General features: G+C 37.5%; 1 protein-coding gene across 1 annotated transcript in view; it reads left to right on the forward strand.

Annotated features, from left to right (window-relative positions):
* The window catches only part of KCNU1 (potassium calcium-activated channel subfamily U member 1), a 142,155-nt gene that overhangs the window by 61,772 nt on the left and 58,840 nt on the right, over positions 1 to 21,543 (forward strand). Inside the window, 1 exon segment of the mRNA XM_041751038.1 lies at positions 11,044 to 11,158. Coding sequence (XP_041606972.1) covers positions 11,044 to 11,158 — 115 coding nt within the window.

Raw genomic sequence — 21,543 nt, forward strand, 5'->3', positions numbered from 1 at the left:
CTTAACTGACTGAGCCAGGCACCCCTAATAACTGTAACACTTTATTGCTATTCTGTTTTATGAGACATCATTCTCATATTCTTTTTTTTTTTAAGATTTTATTTATTTATTCATAGACACAGAGAGAGGCAGAGACACAGGCAGAGGGAGAAGCAGGTTCCATGCAGGGAGCCCAACGAAGGACTCAACCCCAGGTCTCCAGGATCACACCCCAGGCTGCAGGCAGCGCCAAACCACTGTGCCACTGGGGCTGCCCCTCTCATATTCCTTAGTTCTTTAGCTATAATTTCCCTTAGTTCTCTGAACATACTTAAAATACCTTTTAATAGATTTAAAGTCTGATTAGTAAATGCAATGTCTGGGCACTCTCAGGGACAGTATTTATTGATAGGTTTTCATCCTGTGTATAGACAATATTTTCATGTTTCTTTCCATGTCTCATAAATTTTTGTTGTAAATTAGACATTGAAAATATTGTAAGTGTGGTAATTATGGAAATTAGATTTCACCCACCTTCTTCCCCAGTGTTTTTTGTTGTTACTGTTTGTTGTAGTTGCCATTATGTTAGTGACTTTTATGAACTACATAATGTCTGCATCTTTGTTATTGTTAGCCACTGAATTCTCTATTGTGTTAGCTTAGTGGCCATCTAATAATTGGACAGAGATCTTGTTAAATACCTGCAACCAGTAAATCTCCCAGTATTTGTCAAGGGATTCTGTGTTTTTGTTGAGGTATGCCTTCAATATTCAGGTAGGCAGTTGACAACTCTGCTTTAGCCATCACTTCCTGCTTGCATAGAATACCAAAGGCAATTGGTGAGAGCTAAGGCCTTTGCAGCATGCACATCTATACATAGTCTTGGGGTCCTGGGATGTGTGTTGTTGTTCTCGGTAGTATTCCAGAGGTTTTTAAAATGTTTATTGACAAGTCATTTATCAGTTTCCCCTTTAAACTTTATTTAGTCTATTGTTTGCCCTATCTTTTATCCATTGTTTAATACACCTGTGAAGCTAAAACATTTGGTATAGCTTACTGGGTAGAGGATTTTAGAACTAGCTAAATTCAAATAAGGTTTAAAAAGACAATCCATTCAAGTAGGATCATCCAGGAAACTACTACACAAGTCAAATAATGACTCTTCTTTGGAAATAAGGCTATGAGAGAAATGTAGTTCTGTTCTACTCCCTCTGGCACCAGGAATATGGGGCATTATTTTTCAAGGATATTGATTAGCTATAGAGTTGGAGATAGGACTAATATAAGTTAAAACACCACAAATATTGCTATTTTTATTGAGATATATTTGTTTTTCTGAACTAATTGTTCTTGGGTTACTGCCAGTTAGTTTTCAGAATTCTGAAAAAACATCATTCTGACCACTTTTTTAAGTTTATTCTTTGTTTTTATGGAGGGCCAAACTTTCTGAAGTCTTTATCATTTTTTTGGGGTGTGCCTCAGTACCAATATTGAAAGAGAGTTTTACTGGATATAAAATTTCTGTTTGACAGTTTATTTCAGCACTTTGGTTACATCATCCTACTGCCTTCTAGCTTTCATTCTTTTTGATGAAAAGTCATCTGTTAATCTCACTGGGTTTTACGTGTAAATCAAGTTTTATTTGTTTGTCTGTCTCCTGTTGCTTTCAAGATTTTCTTGTCTTTGACTTTTTGCATTATTACTATGATACGTCTGTATCTGGATATCTTTTTTTTCATCCTATTTCAAGTTCACTGAGATCTTTGTATGTGTAATGTAATAGGCTAAGTAATGGCTCCCAAAGATATCCATATCCTACCTCTGGAACCCTGTGAATGTTATTTTCATATGACAAAAGAACTTTTCAGATGTGATTAAATGAAGGATCTTGAGATCGGCAGATTATCCTGGATTATCTATGTGGAATCTAAGTGTAATCATAAGGATCCTTATGAAAGAGAGTCAAAAGAAGATCTATGTACACAAAAGAAAGGGGCTATGGTGAAAAAAAATGGAAGCTGATTCAGAGTGACAAAATGTTATGTCACTGTCTTTGAAGATGGAGGACAGGGCCACTGGGCAAGGAATACAGGGAGCTTCTCTGGTAGCTGGAAAAGGCAAGGAAATCGATTACCCCCTAGAATCCCTAAAGGGAATTTAATGCCTTGATTTTAGCCCAGGGAAAATTACTTCAGACTTCCTAACTCCAGAACTGGAAGAAAATAAAAGAATATTGTTTTAAGCCAACATTTTGGGTAATTATATGTTATAGCATTCATAGGAAAATAATACAGACATACCTCATTTTATTGTGCTTCACTTTATTGTGCTTTGTAGGTATTGCATTTTTTACAAATTAAAGTTTTTGGCAACTCTACAGCTGCAAGTCTGTTGGCACCATTTTTCTAACAGCATTTGCTCACTTCGTTTCTGAGTAACATTTTGGTAGTTCTAGTGATATTTCAAACTTTAGTATTATTATAATTGTTATGATCTGTGATCAGTGATTTTTTAAAAATATTTTATTTATTTACTTATGAGAGACACGGAGAGAGAGGCACAAACATAGTCAGAGGGAGAAGCAGGCTCCCCATAGGGAGCCCAATACTGAACTTGATCCCAGGACCCTGGGATCATGACTAGAACCAAAGGCAGATTCTCAACCACTGAGCCATCCAGGTGACCCTGTGATCAGTGATCTTTGATGTTACTATTGTAATTGTTTTGGATGCCATGGACCATGCCCATACAATACATATAACTTAATTGATAACTATTGCATGTGTATTGTATGTTCTTCTGACCAGCTACTCCACTCCTTCTCCTTAGGCCTCCTTATTTCCTGAGACACAATATTGAAATTAGGCAAGTTAAGAACCCTACAATGCTTCAATGTGTTCAAGTGAAAGGAAGAGTCAGTTGATACAGGAAATTTCATTGTTTTATTTTTAAGAAATTGCCACAGACACCCCTACCATCAGCAGCCACCACTCTGATCAGTCAGCAGCCACCAGCACTGACGCAAGCCTCTTCACCAGCAAAAACATTGTGATTCACTGTAAGCTCAGATAAAGATTGGCATTATTTATCAATAAAGTATTTTTTAAATTAAATATGTACTTTTTTAGACATGATGCTATTGTACACTTAGACTATAGTATAGCATAGACATAACTTATATATGCACTAGGAAATCAAAAAAATACTATTGACTTGCTTTACTCTGATATCTGCTTTATTGAAGTGGTCTGGAACCAAACTCACAATGCCTCTGAAGTGTGCCAATAATTGTAGATGAATATTTTTCATCAAATTTGGGAAGATTTATTTCATTATTTATTTAAGTATTTTTTCTTCTCCTTCATCTTTCTTCCTTTAATTGGTCCTATCTTTACATGTAAATGATACACTTAATGGGGATCCACATTTTTCTCGAACTGTTTTTCTTCTCCCTCTCTCTCTGTCTCTTTGTCTCTCTCTTCATTGTATGCCTCTCTCTTTCTTTTGCTCTTGCTCTTTTTAATTGCAGTCTCTATCAATCTGTCCTTACATTTGCTGATCTTTTTCTTCTGGCAGTTCAAATTTGTCGTTGGGCACTGCACTAGTTTGCAACTGCTACCATAACAAATTACCATTCAGTTAGTGGCTTACTGATAAATTAACATTACTTTATCATTCAGGAGTCTAAAAGTCTAAAGATGTATTCCTGCCCCTACCTAGCAGGGAGCTTTATGGAAGTTCCAAGCAAGAATCCATACCCTTTCTTACTCAGATTGCAGAGGCTGCCTGTACTTCCTGGCTCATGGCCCCCTCTGTCTTCAAAGCCAGAAATTTCTGGTCAGGTCTTTCTCACTCAGGTCAGGTCTCATCACTCAGACTCTGCTTCCATCATCATGTTTCCTTATCTAACTCTGGATCTTTTGCCTCCCTGTTCCATATTGAAAGAACTCCGGTGATTACATTGGGCCCACCTGGTTAATCCAGGAAAATTTTTCAAGGTGAGATGTTTAACACGTTTAGTTCCATTTGCAAATTTATCTCTTTTGCTGATCTTTCTGTTCATCTCTCTGCCTCTGTTGGTATCACACCCAGCTCTTGGGGTAGACAAACTGTCTGCTGCAGACTCTATTATTCTTGACAATCCCTCAGGCATATATTGTTCTAAGGTATTATCCAATTAATTGTGGACTCCATTGCAGGAGTAGTTTTTGAGACCAATCTTTGAGGTCCTTCCAGGCCCAAAGAAAACACTTATTAGCTGTCTCTTTTCCCATTTCACTGTAGTAAACTCTGGTTTACTATGGTTTACCTTGTTGCTCTCACGGAGCAACTAATTGTTTGCCACCAAAACCACCATTGTTTTCAAGAGCAGCTTGAACTTTTCCACACTTTTTTAGATAAAGCCAACTCCCTTGGGAAGACCTTCAGCTCTTGTTTCTATGACCTGCCTCTCCCTTTGGGCAGAATGAGCCACTGCTCCAGAGCTGAGAATCGGGACAGTGATCTACTTCTCTTGAAATGACACATATGCTTTTTGAGCAGGGCACAGGGCAGTGGTGGTAGCCTCTGGTCTTCTTGGTTTGATTCTCTCACTGTAGAATCTCTGCCTTAGATGTGAGTTGGGATGAGGGGAACCTGAAATATCTATTGTGCATAAGATTGACACTGAATGCTTAAGTCTGAAGATTGTTAATTAAATGGGCTTTAAGACCTTATTTGGAATTCAGAAGCTAAACATTGACTCTTTTTGTGTTCTTTAATCTATAAATCTTCCCTGAGGCAAGGGATGAGACCAAATATATAGGAGAAATATTTCATTTAAAAAAAAGAAGAAAGAAAAATCAATCCTTTAAAAGTGTCATCTCACTACATGTATCTTTATAATAAATGAAAATTTAACATGGTTTCACACAGTAGATGTATTCCTGTAAACACAATGTAAATCAAACTTTTGCAAGTTCGGTATACACTCTTATATGCATATAATTCTGTTAGTCATTTTGCAAAACAAAAATGTTTTATAAAAATTAATAATCCCCTTCTAGCAAGCTTTTAAGTGTATTTTTACTATTTTATTTTACTTATTTTATCTTATTTATTTTTATTTTTTGAGAGTGAGAGAGCACACAAGTGGGGAGGGGGAATGGGAGAAGGGGAAGAGGGAGAGGGCTCCCTCCTGGACAGAGCTTGATCTCACAACCCTGAGCTGAAATCAAGTCAGACATTTAATCAACTGAGCCACCCAGGCACCCTTACTATATATATTTTTTAAAGTAGAAAGTTGCTCTAGTATAAAGAGGGAAAGATTCTTTGCATTAATAGAAAGGCTCTGCCATCATATGTATAGATATGCCAAATGTTACCCACCTCTGTAATATGAATTTAATAGTATCTAGAGAATAAATTAGTAAAACTTTCAACTTATAATCTAATGTTTGAGCTTCGCTATATTTATCACAATTCTCAGAATCTTTTATTCTTCTCATAATAGAATCATTTCTTCCTGCTGGGCCCTGATCCTCAGTCACCACTCCTGCCATGCCTGTCCCTTAAGTCAGGGAGAACTCTTATCAACTAATTTGGTATCCAGATGCTGAAATAGTGGGTAATGTCAGCTGTTCTTGACTTCATTTCGCCAGACGATGGCAGCAGAGTACCATGAAATGCTTATGGGTCTGGCATGCTTGTGTGGGAATTTGAATCTGGAGAGAGCTCTAGTCAAAATGTGCTGGAGAGCACATCACTCTAGAAGGGGGCTGTTTGGCCTTGTAGATTTAAAAGTCGTGATAATATCTGGAAGTTCTCCCAATGAATTAACTTTCAAAGAGAACTTAAGAACCTAGCAATAGGTAGCAAAATAGAAAATTTTTCTGACTTTGGATTACTACAAATTTCAGGCTGAAGATTTCATGTTTCAGAGCCTGATGTGGGGTATCCCCAGTCCACTCTTCTTTGATAGCCTTTTCTTTCTTGAGCTAATTGAGTTTGCTCATTCCCACCAATTTTTTCCTCCTACTATGCTAATTGAGAGTTCAGAAGACTTGAATGCTATGGATAACTGTGCCACGGATTCACTATGGTTAAGTGAAGACATGCTACTCTTTGGGGTCTCAATGTTGTTATTTCCAAACTGGGCAGTTCTTATCATCTTGACGGCCATTATCAATTCTGATGTTCGAAGATTTATAACCCCTCTTGCCTTTTATTACTTCTACTTTTCTTAACTGAAACCATACCAGAGGTTCTCTACTTATATTCATAATCTTAGCATCTGAAGAGGCAGCATAGTGCAGTGGTGAAGTATATGAATTCTGCATTGGTCACCTCTTAGCTGTGTGACTTTAAGCAAATTATTCAAACTCTCACTGTGCTTCAGATTACTATAAAATGCTGATAATATATCACATATATCAAAAGATTAAATGAAAATATTAGTACATAAGGAGTATACAAATTGAGTATATTAATATAAAAAGCATTAAGATCAGTAGCTGGAAAATAGTAAGTATATGTGTGTTAATTATCATATTACCCGTGGGACCATAAGCTCAAAATGAATGTCATTATTTCTTTTCTCATCAATGAAATGCAGATGAAATAAGAGTTGCCAGAGAAGTCCTAGTGGATTATACTCATTTTAACCCATTTCCTGATGTTTTGGGGGCTCAGAGCAGGAAGACGAGTTGGGCTAACCTTGAGATGAGGAGGAGTAGTTGTCTGGTTTTTTGTTTACTATAGTTAGATAAATTATTGGACAGAAAGTTCCTCAGCCCTAACTATACAGTTCACTGCCTGCTATTTCACTCTGAAACCTCTGACGCCTCAGGTGGCAGAGTAGTAGTCCTTAACCAGGGCGTGGAGGAGCTTACACAAATCTTGTGAGCAGTGGGATGGAGCAAGCAGGCAATAAGAATGACTAAAGACTATGTGGTGTAGATATACAATGGAATATTACTCAGCCGTCAGAAAGGATGAATATCCACCATTTGCTTCGACGTGGATGGAACTGGAGGATATTATGCTGAGTGTAGTAAGTCAATTGGAGAAGGACAATCATCATATGGTTTCACTCTTATGGGGAATATAAGAAATAGTGAAAGGGACTATAAGGAAAAGGAGGGGAACTGAGTGGGAAAAATTAGAGAGGGAGGCAAACCACAAGAGACTCTTAACTCTGGGAAACAAAGGGTTGCAAAAGGGGAGGTGGACAGGGTTGGGGTAACTGGGTGAAGGGCACTGAGGAGGGCACTTGATGGGGAACACCAGATATTATACTATATGTTGGCAAATCAAACTTCAATAAAAACAAAACAAAACAAAAAAAGAAAAAAGCCCCAAGGAAAGTTGTGTCTAGATTTCCCTAATCTCCACCCCCCTGAGCACTGTTTTAGAGTCATCATTAAAATGTTAGTTTTTGCAGTGGAGTCACACATAAAGGAGGAGAATTTTGAAAAGGAAGATGGACAGAGGATGTGAAACGAATCAAGTCCAGGGGGCAAGATACGAAATGGTTTGGATCGATGATTCAAACTTAAATTTACCCCATTTCATGGTTCTCTTTAAGCTTGAACCCTGGGTCACTTTTTTCATAAATACCCAAGAATAATTGACCTCTTTAAGACAAAAGTCACCTCAGCCACTACTTTTCAGGGAGGAGAATTCCAAACCCAGAAAGCTGAGATAGAATTTCCCTGATCAATCTACCAGCTGGTCTCTCTGGGTTGGCTTAACCAAGCTGCTCTGAAGCCCAGTCAGAGCTCTCCTCCCGTACTGGCCTTCAGTAAGACAGAGAATAGAAAGGGTTCTTATGTGACTCTTCTTATCTAGAGCAGAGTCAGGGACTACATGTCCACAAAATTTCAGTAAAAAGGAAAGCAACTTGATAACTACAAAGACCATACACAACTATCTTGTATTCCTATATTCATGAAAGTTGTTATTCTAATCCTATAGTTGACAGTGGGCTCCATTTTCTCCTGTCCTTGGTGTCCATCTCCACCTCAGCTGTGGTCCTCGGTATATCTCATCCCAGTGATTACAATAGCTTCTAAGCTGGTTTCTTTGGATCTAGCTGCCACTTATGCCAATCCATGCCATCTTTCATGGCTATAATAACTTCTTGAAAAAAATTTCTGACCACTAATGGATATATAAATGAAAATAAGAAGATAGATGAATGCTATCCTTCATTTTTGTAAGACTAAGGCATTGGCTTGATCTGTTGTCCTGCTTCTTCTTCATCTCCCAGAGTAGTGGTAATGGTTCTTATACAGAATACATACTGTCACCTTTTAGATGTGTCACAATGGTTGCCAAATATTAAATTTTGTAAATAATTGTAATGATTTGCATTTTTAGTAAATTGTGGCAAATTCAGAATTACCCAAACAATATAGGAATCATGTTGGCTTATTTGGACTATGATAAGAATTCTTGATGAGGCAAGAAAGGGTTAGAATTACTGTTATCTGTATGGAAATTATATATGAAGCATGTCTTCACATGCAGTCCTATCACATATGCCAAAGAAGAAAATGCTTACCTGTACCTTTCAAGGATATCACTTCTTGAAGAAGAGAGAAACATAATCAAAATGTTGGCCTTTTATAGGGGCTTTTTTCTTTCAGTTATTCACAGATCTTAGATGTCCTTTTTGGTGTCTAATGGTTTATCCAGAAACCTTCAGAATATCTATAGGGAGGTCATAGAAAGCCATGACAAGATGTTAACAGTGTTGCTAGAGTGTAAGGCAAAATTCCATTTCATTCTTTTCTTGCCTAAAGCATGAAGAAGTACATGGATGCTGTTGGCTGCAGATAGATAAAAATATAACTAAATAAAATGATCAAAGTGTCTTAGAACATAATCAGACAAATTTAGTTGTTTTTCGACTGCTTTGAGGACTTCTGATTTTTATGGTATTCTTTACATTTTCTTCAATTGCTTGAAGTGGCATAGAAGCTGGGGGCCAAAGCAATGAGATTGTTGGATGCTCTTAACTGCCCTGTCTGCAACCTGCTGGAAAGAACACTTTTAGACCCTTTGTGAAGGTCATTCAGATCATAGAATTAGTTAGAAGGGATCAAGAGTGGTCACAGGACCAGTTAACCTTTCACCTTTAGGCAGTCAACCCATGGCCAGAGGAGTCCCCAGCCCCTACAGGCTCCTCTTTCTGACCCCCACATGTACATACTTCCATAACTATGAAAGCTTCCAAAATTTTACAGATCTTTAATGTGTTTTCAGAAGAGATTTTCTTAAGAATAGTACAAGGGAAGATTCAAAGCTTTAGCAAAAATTTTGAGAGATTCATACATAGCATTCACCTACCCACTTATCCCCTCCCACCCATTTTTTAATACCGTGCAAATGTCGGCTGCTGGGTTAGGCTTTGAGAAAGCAGAGACTTCCCGAAAGTTCCATTGTTCCTAAGCCAGTTTGGGCATGTTGCCTTTTGCATTCCATAGCTCAGCTTCTATCAAATGTATTCAGAGGCTAGCCTTTAAAGACTGACAGTTGATACACCAGTTCTCACTCAGAATTTTCTTCAGATGTTCTGTCCCTGAGCCATTTTCCCCAGGGCAAAAGGTAACCAGGAAATAAGGAAACACCAGTCAACCTGAAAACCCCCATCAAGCCTCCAAATGTAAGTGAAGGCTTCTGAGGATTACAGGTAGGGAGCAGTCTTATTCCAAACCTGGCTCTTAGAACACCTGTGTGATGCAGTTACTGCTGATTAAAGTTGACAAATCACATATCCAAAGGAGGTCTCTCTTCTTCCAGAAGTGTGTTTTCACTCAATTGATATTTTCCACAGATTAGAATAGGTCAGAAAGCATTAATCAAAAGAAGAGGGAAACCATGATGTTTGTGTGGCTCTTCTTGCTGGCCATTGTCTAAAACCTCTAAACATATCACTTACATATGTGGGTTTAAAGATTTATTCCACATGAAAAAAGAGTAGTCAACAGATGATCCTTAAATTGAGACAGGAGGAAAAGGCCATGTTTCTTCTCTCCATTTGGACGGGCAAGGAAGAAGAATAATAGTAATGGCTTCTCTTTGACTTTGTCCATCTCCTTGATAACTTCTTCTCTGACAGTTCCTGGTGATCTCTGATCACCCAGGAATCTGGTTCAGGGAAACCCATAGTGCAGGGTCCTTGAAGAGTGAAAGAGAAGTATTTACCTTCCCAGCATCTTTTAGAATGATAATTTCTTAACACAATACTAAGTGCCAATCCTTATCATCCAATAATGACATCCTAGCCCAGTGGGTTGAAAGGATTCCTAGGTTGAATCTGGGTTCTGGAATAACAATGGCATGATTTAATACCAACATATGGGTGGCAGGATGAAGTAATGGCTCCTATGTCATTTTTTTTTCATCTCAGCTTTATTTTGCTCATTTAATTATTAAATTTCAAACAGTCTTCCATTTATCTTGACAGTTACCCTTTGAAGTCCCAATATTATCCCCATTTTGTAGATGAGAAGATTATTTGCCTTTGTGTTATTTCCAGGCTTGGAAATTCACAAATGTTTTGAGACCCAGCCCATGTAAGATCAAGATTCTTCAAGAGTTAAAATTAATAATAAAGAAATATTTTGAAAGAAAAAATAAAGTAAAAGGCAGTATCCACAGAGAATAAGTTGCAGCCTGAGTAGTATCTGCAGAAGGGAGAAGAAGACTTGTATAGTGATTTTTTCTTAGAGTCCAAAAGTGACTATGGACTCTTCCCATGGCAGGAAGGCTCTGTGGATGCTACACTGGGGTAAGACAGAGGAGTAATGACTTAGAAAGGTACAGTAGTAACTCAGTAGGTGCTTGTTTTAAGCATCCATACGGTATTGAAATCCTCACAATCACTTTCCACCCACTCTCTAACTCTGCAGATGGAAATGTAAGAGATTTCTATAATCCATCCTCTTATTTTAGTCTGTGGCTAAGGATCTCTACCCTCTCCCTAGCCAAGGGCCTAGAAATGGCTCAGTCAGTAGGAGTGGTTCAAAAATACCTTCTAGAAAGATAGGCCGACTCATTAAGATTGCTGTGTTCTTGCAGGAGCAACAGTGATGGTAAAGAAAAGTAGCATGAGGGTGTTCTCTGATTCTACTGTGCCTGATCGTATGCTCTGGGGACAGCCGCCACCGATAAGCAATTTGAGCTTCAGCACCAGGTAAAAGCGTCAGAAAACCCTGGTTCCCTGAGGGTGTCTAAGGATCATTGGGCAATAAAAATGTGATGTAAACAAGAATATTGGCTTTATCAGCCCTTATAGTGACCAGTGGAATTGTTCCTTACCAATGTGAATTCATCTTTGCTTTTCCCAATGTCATTAAGCTAAACTAATATACCTCCCTGCAACGTGGCTCAAAATAACTTTATACCTGTGATAACCAATAGTCATGTACCCAGTTTTCTCTCAGATCACCTTTCAGGCACTCTAGATATGTGGATTGGAGTAAAATTTCAATTATTCCCAATTTCTATTATTAATCCATCTCTTTATTTCCAAAAAACTGATGATGAGATTGCTTTTGTTTTTGAATATGCGGAACAAGGTCAACAATTGCTTCCTCCCTCATTCTCTTTCCCTACAGTACATTAAAATCTTGATTAACCTGAATGCAGAGTTGAAGGTAGAGGGTGATCTGTTCAGTTGATTTTAAATAGAGAGTCGATCTAAGAGTTCTATCACTTCAAAGTTTATTGTAAATAGCTTTATAGTATGTTGGTAACATTTCAGCTTAGTACGTATACACTACCAGGAAAATTTTTAATGATTGTGTTTATCTACAGGTAAATATTGTATTACCAGCAAAGCATGGTCACTGTGCATTGACATTATATAATGTGGTGTGGTTTAGGGTTAGGGTTAAGTTCAAATGCTGTCTTTGAGCTGTATAATCTTGGGCAAGTTGCTTTACTTCTAGTGTCTCTGTTTTGCTATATTAATAGTCATGAATACTTTGTAGGTTTTTTGTAATGATTGAATGACATTAGGTATTTAAAATACTTTGCTTAATTGTTACCCAGCAATAAGTCCTCACAGGTGTTCCTTATTAAAATTATCGATTGTTATATCTGGGAAGGTGTGCAAAATTGATCTGAATATATAGCAAGTACAGAGACTTCCAAGGAGGTAAATTTTGAAATAAGTCCTTGATCCTGTTTGTTTGTTTGGTTGTTTTAATAACTGACCTCTTTCTTTTAATATATAAGGATCATGTTTCTGTTTAACTGGAGATTCTGGATAGATGGGTCTGGTTAACAGAAGTTTTATTGTACCACTCCCACAGCTGAGGCTGACCACCTCTTCATGTGTACACATTCTAAGAGGAATATAAAAGTTCTAGGAATTATAGCTTTGGCCCTTCTGTGCCTTCTTTTCAACATTTTATCAAACAGATAATCTGTGGGAAGGGGTTAAGAACTGTGTAGGGGAAGTGCTTTGGTATTTCAGGAATTCACATTTTTTTCTCACTCTTAGTGATAAAAAACAGCTACTTGCTATAATTGGGATTTTGCATTTTTTTTCCTCTTCAAATGATTGATAAAAGGTATTTATTGTGTACCTCCATGTGCTAAGTAGGCACTCTGCTTGATGTGTTTATAGATATAGAAATGATGTTTCCACCCCCATGCAATCTAGTTTGGTAAACAAGATGAATTCATATAAAATAAATTAGAGGTCAAATAAAACAACACACCTTCAGTACTACATCAATGATTCTGGCAGGAGGTCAATGGAAGAAGAGGTCAATGAGGGATGGATGGGTTGCTCCAGAAAGTTTCCTGTGGTAGATAGGATTTGGAAAGGTAAGATAGAGTGTGCATCTCAACTTCTGTGAAGGCTGTGGCATGACCAAGGCATACCCTTCCATGTACTGGCTGGTCTGACTGGAGGCGAGAATATGCATTCAAGTGTTGTAAGATATAACATCTCAAATTTCTTAAGAATACACTATTGGCTATTGATATTGTGCCTGTGTGTATTTGTGAATATGCTAGGTTTATTTTAGTGTGAAATTGTTACAAAAGCATAGTTCACATTTAAAAATTGTTTTTGAAAATATAAAGACAGCATATGGGGTAGCACATGAAGTGCTCCAACCATGCTTGTGTTTTCATTTATTCTTTCCCATGTCTTCTCTGTGATAATAGAGGATTGGCAAGTAATGGATACCAAAAGCCATGGAAAATCCTTAAATGTACATGTAGCTGTTCAGTTTCATAAACTTAATCTCACTATTCTTTAGCACAGCTATAAAAATGCAATAACTTACTGGTATGCTTCCCATTGTCTTTAATCCCCCCATGTCTATGATAAATAAGGAAATGGTCCAACACAGGCATCTAAAAGGAGGATTGATTTAGATGGCATGGTCCATCCATAAACTGGGCCTGTCAGCTCTGTATATGGCTGTGGAATTCCTGAATATGTTTTAAAGGCCCCTAAAGAAGGTCACAGGTCATCAGAAGGTCAAGTTAGCCATCCAGAACATCTCTAAAGATGATGCTGAAGTCATCTGTAGTTCTTAATTAAAAAGCAAGGTGTGTTCACATGAGCTACAGGTTTTTAAAAAATAAATTAGTCATACTAGTGATTAGTGATCATGTTATACACTTCTGTATGTATTAATACCATTTGTGGGCTCATTTCTGTGGTATTTCATCAACGGAGTTGGTTAGCTTAGTTGATTTAAGTTCAGTGTTAATAGGATCAATGACAGATCCTGCTCCCACTTCGTATTAGAATAGGGTGTATTTTTGTTTGTTTTGTTTTTGCTTTTCATTTTTTTTTCATAAAAAAAAAGTTTTCTTAGCAATAGGGCTAAGATAACTCCAGGTAGCAAATAGACAAACATATATCCTGAGTAATAACAATGAGTGGTAAAATAAACTTGATGGCTTAATAGAGTTAATAAGTAAGCACTATCAAGGGAAAAATGTAGAATGTGTGGTATGTGCTATTTGTGATCCATTTTTGGTGTGTTAAGAGTATTACATTCACATACCCAACACAGCATATTATTTATAGTTTTGCTGACAAGGGTTTGGTGCTTTTAAAGATGTAATCTTCAGGCCACCAGTGGGTTTTCCAGTAAGTTCAGAAATGACTATCTTCTATTCTTAGTACTTGAAGCAATACAGACAGCCCTAACTTATACAAAAGTTATAGTCCAATATTTCATTGCATCCCTGGGTTCTTTCTCCTCACATAGAATAAGCAATGTTATAAATAGCAGTTAAATTCTCAGACCAGCACATGAAAGTCTATTTAATAGATGGTAGTTAAACGCGTATTTATTAAATAAATAAACAAACACTAGCTCTATTCACTTGAGTTCTGTGTCCTTAAATCAAGATATCATGTAACATAAGTGAAAGAAGATGAATATCTTCTTTCCACAATGATCCAGTTAGACATATGCAAAATTTTATGATAAATAAAAAATTCATTTCAACTGCTCCTGGAGCCCCTCTGCCCTCACTTCCAATTTCTTTATTATGGTCACTTGACTTTGGGTGAGCTTGAGAGAATTCTGCCCACTGTTATTTACTTCTTCAGTAAAACTGAGTTTTAATTAGATATTACAAAGAAAAGATTTAGACACAACTAGTTCATTTTATGTTGCGACTGACCAGTAACACAATAATCACACTAAGCCATTCAGTGTTTTTTAAAATTAGGTGTTTATAAACTCGAGTACATATTGACAGATGTTTAATCAAGTGAACCAGAGGAGGCAGAAATTTCCAAGCAGTTTATGATAGATCTGGGCCAGGAGAGGAAACCATTTCCAACAGAAAGATTTGTCTTCTTGGGGCATATGAGCCCTTCCCTGGAATACCTCCCTCTGGGTCTGCTTAATTCAACTGTTACAGACTATATTGAAATCTAAATACTGTACTTTCCTGCATAATTGCCCTTCCCACTATATATCTTTGTGAAACCTATGTAAATATATCAACTTCATCTTCATACTTGCCATGTTCTTTTAGAGACACCAGAGACCATAAATGTCATTACTTCTCTTATTCTTAAAGTCCAACCCAAGCATAGCTCTTTGAAGGTCAAGCATCCCACAGATATCTGTCATGAGCATTGTTCCTATAGCAGGTATGAACCCTGAATCACCATCCTCTTTAGCCCTTATGCTTCAGTTTCCTTTTCTGCAAAATATAGATAATATTAGAACCTAAATAATTGAAATATTGTAAGTTGTGACATAATATGAGAACCCAAATAATTGAGATAAAGCAGATTAAGTTCTTATGTATATAGCCTACCTCACAGTCAAAATCGAGCAAGTGTGAAATGCTTCCTTGCTATTGTTGTTCTGCTCCCCCATCCTCCTCTGCCACTATTTTCCTGGCTCTTAGACTTTCATGCTTTTGCAACCAATTTCTTTCAGATTCAGAGGGAGAGGGTGTGAAGTTTCAGACCTTCCAAAATTTCTTTTGCTGTCTGCCACCCACACCATCCATCCATAGACCATTGGCTCAACAGAGTATACCATCAGGGTTTTCAGTGAAAATCTGTAAATCAGAACCTCCCACTGGTGCAATCGCTTCTCCATGCCCACATCTGCCTATAGTTTGCTGTTTCCCCTCAGGAACACTCTTTTCCATGGTAATTGCAGCTTCTCTTTGGATATTTCCCAGTGTCTTCCAGCACAGCTCATTTCATGGCAGTCTTCAGTTTCTGAACAAATTATAGTTCATCCAGAAGGACTACTCTTATATCTTCTTCCAGATCAGAAGCTTGTTAGTATCAGAGGTATGCCATCCATAAGGACATGGGGAAACCCATCTAACTGGGAGGAATTGGTTCTTTTCTGACACACCCACTCCCAGCCCTATATAATTTATTCTCAAGGAGGACTCCTGAGACATCTGCCCCAAGGACCACCCATTTTCAGAGGCTATGCACCCTCACACCTCCCCCTACTCACACAGCTGAGAAAGAAAGCCAGATCACCCTTTCTTTTTATTCTCAGTTGTACATACCTTACTGAACTCTGTGCCCCAGATGATCCAAGCAAGAGAAACACCATCTTTTAGCCTCAGTAATGTCTGAACTCCTACTGAGGACCAGTTTTCAGTACCCTCCCAGGGTCAGAATGTCAGGTATAAATCATTACACGTGATTCTTCTCTTTCCATATCGTATCTGAGCTTCCTACAGAAGCTGAGCATACAAGATTTTCTGAGCGGGTACTTTTCCTTTTTTTTTTTTTTTTTCATATTAAGCTTTTAAAATGACTTTCCCTCTGGACATGCATAGACTTTTTTATTTGAATAAAATATAGTCCATAACTATTAAATCAAACTTTGATTCTTTCATTCATACATGCATACTGAGTTTGCCCTTACTATAGGATTTCAAATCATGTTCTAGAAACCCATATGTACTTAATACAGGATAGACAGCATTTGATCTTCCAGAGTTACCTTTTTCTAAGAGTCCAGACAGCACTTATGTTTGTAGTCTTGGAGATTACAGAACCTCTAAAGATGTCCTCCTTGTTGAAATTAATGGTATTTGGATAAGTAGGAATCCCTACCAAGGGTGTAGGTTGGCCATGAAGTGTGATAAGCATCCTTATCAAGTCTCAATAGGAAGTCCAAAGAAAACAGTAATACAAATGTATCATGTATAGTTACAGGTACAGATAGGTATGGGGGTAAGGATCAAGATAGACATGCATGTACACAGGTAGAAATGATATTTTTAAGCACAATGAGCCTGAGTTCCAAAAACAGGTTTAAGAGTTAGGGCTAAGAGCAGAAGAATACAAATTTGGAAAGAACTAGTTCCTGTCTTGTACCTAGCAGCAAAAATTGGATTTCTGAGAAGCAAAGTACAATGCTAGCAAAGTACTACATAGAGAAAAATGATTTATCACATATTTATTAAATAAATGGATTACTCAGATTAATAAATAATATTTTATTACTACTAATTTAAAAAGAAGACAAAATAGCTTCAGGCTTCAGAAAAATGTCAGAGGAATTCCATGGAAAATTCAACTTATTCTTTCCATCCTTCCTTCTTTGCCCTGTTTGACTAGCTTGAAAGGCTATATTAAAGAGGAACAAAGACCTTTTTTAAACCTCTTTGTTAATCTGTGGACAGGTCTTAAGAAAAATGAAGTCAAATTCTAGGACTTGCGGGTATGGAAATTTCCATTGATTTAGCTGGATGGGAAGATGAGGAAGCAGCTCTCCTAATATGGAAATAAAAATTACAGTGGGACAACTGATCATTTACTGAGTGCATATATTTATTTGCATTAAGTAGTTCATTTTTGCGTGTTTTCATTCTTGTCATTTATAATGTCTTAAAAGGCAGGGATGAGGCCTTGTTTGTTTAAGGTCATATATAAAAGACTAACTCAACAAGACAAGGTGAAGATTATGGGAAGCTTAGTCACTGTTTCTGTGTAAAATTCTATTCAAGGACTAGGATGTGGCTCATAGTGTTTCTAGGGAAAATTGTCATAGACTTCATTCTGTGTCCTCTGCTCTGTTTGAGACCCATCATCACCCTCCTCCAAGACTCATACTTCCCAGCTACTTACTATCCCCATCAACATCTACTATTTGAACCATTATTTACCAAAACAGAGGTTTAAAATATTATCCTTTCCAGGGGTAGCCTCTCTCTCTTATTGGTGATCAAGGGTTTCAGCTGATGGAATCCCCCTAACTATAGGATTTCAGGCATCAAATAGAAGGGGAGATATTTTTTAGGAGACATTTGATAAGGGCCTTTTGGGTACATCTAAAATCACAAATCAAAGCCTATTGTGTGCTATGGCCTTCTGGTTTTTAAGTTGCAGCAAGAGTGATAAGGAAGGAAGCTGTCCAGTCCTATGGGCAAGGTGGACATGCCAGAAGTGCACTGTTGAGAATAAGACCTCAGCTCTGTGACTTCATTTTATGTGATCATGAGCAAAGCACTTCCTGAACGGTGGTTCAGATCCCTCTTCTGTAAAACAAGTGGCACCGATCTCAGGAGGCTGCTGAGAAGACCAAGTGTGGGACTCTGGGCCAGCTTCCTAGTGAAGAGTAAGCACGCAATAAATGTTAGCAAATTATCATGACACAGGAAGTATGACATAATTGAATCTCTGGTCTGGAGATTCACTCAATGCAACTTTCTGCTAAAATTGTATTAGCACTCAACATCTGCGTTGCCACCAATAGTTTGAGTAGGAAAGACAGAGGAAATATCATCTCAGTTTAAATCTGAGGGACAGCAAAGCTGCCACAGTACTCACCTTTAGTAATAGGAAAGGGAGACCCAGTTTATGAATCCCCATGGGGCAATATGATTTCTGCCTGGTAGGAATGATTGCTTTTTTAGCTCTTTCCCCAAAGACGTAAAAATATTAGAATTCAGCCAATGTTAGTCAGCCCCATGCTGGGCTCCTAAAGACCATGATGGCTTTGACAGTGAAAGCCAAGGACAGGACCATAATTGTCCTCAACTCAGCATCAAATATCAAGGATGTTCACCCAATACCTTGTTGGCTTTTATGCAATTATTTATGATTTTTCACCCAAACTTACCAAGAACAACTTCATTCTGAGTCTACAACAGTCCCCGAATAATTGAGACAATCTTTCTTGTCAGGAGAGGATTGAGAAAAGGCATTTTTAACAAACTCCTCTCCTCTCCACTCTAGGACCTTCTTCCCTTTCCCTCCCTGCATCCTGTTCTGGTCAGCTGGTGGACCGAGGCAAACACAGGTCAGGCAAAACTCAGGGTCTCCACACCTCTGCAGCTGTCTTTAGCACATGCGCAACTATGAGGACAATAAAATATTGTTCATTGCTTCTACCCCACAACCAATTAGGTCAGCTGTAAATATTGGAATTGCTTGGTAAACATGTTGGAAGATTGTGCTGACTTGTTAATATAAGTGAAAATGTAATTAGATTTATAACACATTTTTCCAAACTATAATTTACAACAACAACAGAAGAAAAAAATTCCCTTGCAACCTGCTGAAATACCATTATTAAAATGCATATGAAAAGTCAATTATGCCAGAGGGAGGTATTTAAGAGAAGTGAGTTTCCATACCCTGGGATTATACCATGGGGATTACATATTTCTTATTTATTTTTTTTCCCCAAGATCTTTGCTGCTGCCAAATGAAAAGGAACAGATATTTTACTTATTTCACTCTGAAATATTAATGTAGATAGTGCTAAAAAGTAAACTAAATAACCTGACTCCTTGAAAACCTGCTCTAAACTCCCCAAAGCCCCAAGACAAGCTGAGTAGTCACTGTTTTATTTATTTATTTATTTATTATTTATTTATTTATTTATTTATTTATTTATTTATTTATTTAAGTCCAACTGTCTTTAAGCAATAATCATGTTCCTTAAAATATGTAGAAATCAGATTTCTTTTTCTAAATGCTATTCTATTTTATGTTCTAAGTGAGTGGGTCATTATATGTGTTTCTATGGAGAACCCTTATGTAAAGGCAAGAAGCAACCCTTTATTTTTGTTTTAAAACTCAGAGTTTCCTGTACTCCCAGGGTCATATTGGGAAGATAGCTCTTCCCCCAGACAGGATGGCATCAGCCCCACTACTTTCCTTTGCTAGGCTGGGCTTTCTCTGCTGCAGGAGCCTCTCTGTCTATCAGGCAAGGCTGACCCCTCTTCAGGAGGCTGCAATTCTAATCCCAGTTCCAGTTTTAACCCAGACAGGTTACTGCCTCTATGCTTTCTGGTTTCCTTATAATAAAATGTAAGTATTATTATATCTCATCTGTGTTTAAAGTACCAGTGGGGAAAAGCTAGTTAAAAAATCATAAAACAATTTACAATTGTGAAAGAAGCTGCCATTTTCAGACTTAAACTTCCAGTAAAATGTTCAGTTTAGATAATGGAAGAAATTTTTAATACATATTTTTTAGAATCACTAGTGCATATATTGTGGATAAATTACTCTTTGGGGAAAAATTCTGGTGTTGCTATATAAGAATCAATCAATAAAGTAAATCACATATATCTAGGCATATATATATATATATATATACATATATTTGATTTACTTTATCCATTTAGTTTTGCACACACTTATATATACATACATGTATATACATACATTACATATATACATATTTACAGAAAGATGTAGAGGAGCCTGAAATGGGGAGTAGCAAACTTTATAGGCTTTGATTCCAAGTAGCATCTTCATCCATTGGTATGACTTAGTAACTGAGAACAATGTGAATAACCTTCCAACATGAAAATGATCACAATCTTTATTTCCTGACTCATGTGATTATTAGGATTAAGAACCTTATATTTGCATTTTAGCACAAGTAAGGACACTAATATTTCTAGCTCTTAAAATAACATTTTATGGAAAGCATTTTCATACTGATTAGCTAGATTTTCTTCCCCTGAAATATTGTTAGATTTTGCAGTCAGTCAAACCTTGTGTCTGGCTTGGCACTCTTTGGAGATTGATCTGAATATTCTTGAGCCTTTCTAAATGTCCCTGGTTTCAATTTTTGCTCACACACAGGTATTCAACTGTCAGGACCATGGTAATGTTTCCTTTTTTCTTGCTTTATTTCTGTTTTAATCCTTGGGAAGTCCTTTTTGTGGATCAACACCAGAAACCAGTTTTAAGAGACTTAGAGATGGCTTAGGAGAGAAGATAACTGGGAAGGATTTGTAGGGCCAGGTCAAGTATCTGCTTGGCCTGAGCTCAGTATTCCAGGAATAGTTCTCAGCACCCACACCCCACCCCAAATAATTGATTTCCATCTGCATCCCTTAAGCTCACCCAGGAACAAGGTGAAAAAAAAATCAATGAACCCACTGGCATAAGGCTCTGACCTCTTTATATGGATTCTATGTGTCTTTTTTTTTTAACAGCTTAGTTGTAGGAGGGGAAAGGTGAACATATTAAAGAATAAAAGCCAGAAACCATCCTGGGTGAGTTTACATTCATCTGTTTTTCAAAGTCACTGGCCTATGTCAGGTGACTGACTAAATCTTAAGGGTTATTTGGGACCAGGAAGAAGAGCACAGGAGAAACATGATTTTGCAATCTGCATAAGCAGATTATCTCTGCCAACTCTGATTATATTCCTCCATCCAGAGAGACTTTCCTGGTCTACCTGCCCACTTGGAACCTTTTTCCTTCTTTAGGGCAGTGGGAGTAATGGAACGTCATTCCTAACCCATCACTCTCTCACTCTTTAGGCAGATACTCTCAGCTCCACCTCCAAAGCTGTGCAGCTGCCTCCCATTCTCTCTCCTTCCTGTACTCCTTATTTATTCTCCCTCATTTTACTGTTTCAGCCACCAGATCTCATCATATTATTTTTCTAAGCCAGGAACTAACAGAAAAATAGAGAAGGAATAAAACAGTAATTCCTAGGAGTATGAGTATGTGTGTGTGTGGGCCTAGAATAAAATTTTCAGGGAATGAGAGGCCTTTTCAAAGTATATCCTAATATCACCGCTGGCTAGCTTGTTTTCACACTGAGAATCACAGGGTATAAGGTGAGACAT

This window comes from Vulpes lagopus, chromosome 4 (assembly GCF_018345385.1).
Source record: "Vulpes lagopus strain Blue_001 chromosome 4, ASM1834538v1, whole genome shotgun sequence".
In the NCBI taxonomy this organism is placed as follows: Eukaryota; Metazoa; Chordata; class Mammalia; order Carnivora; family Canidae; genus Vulpes; species Vulpes lagopus.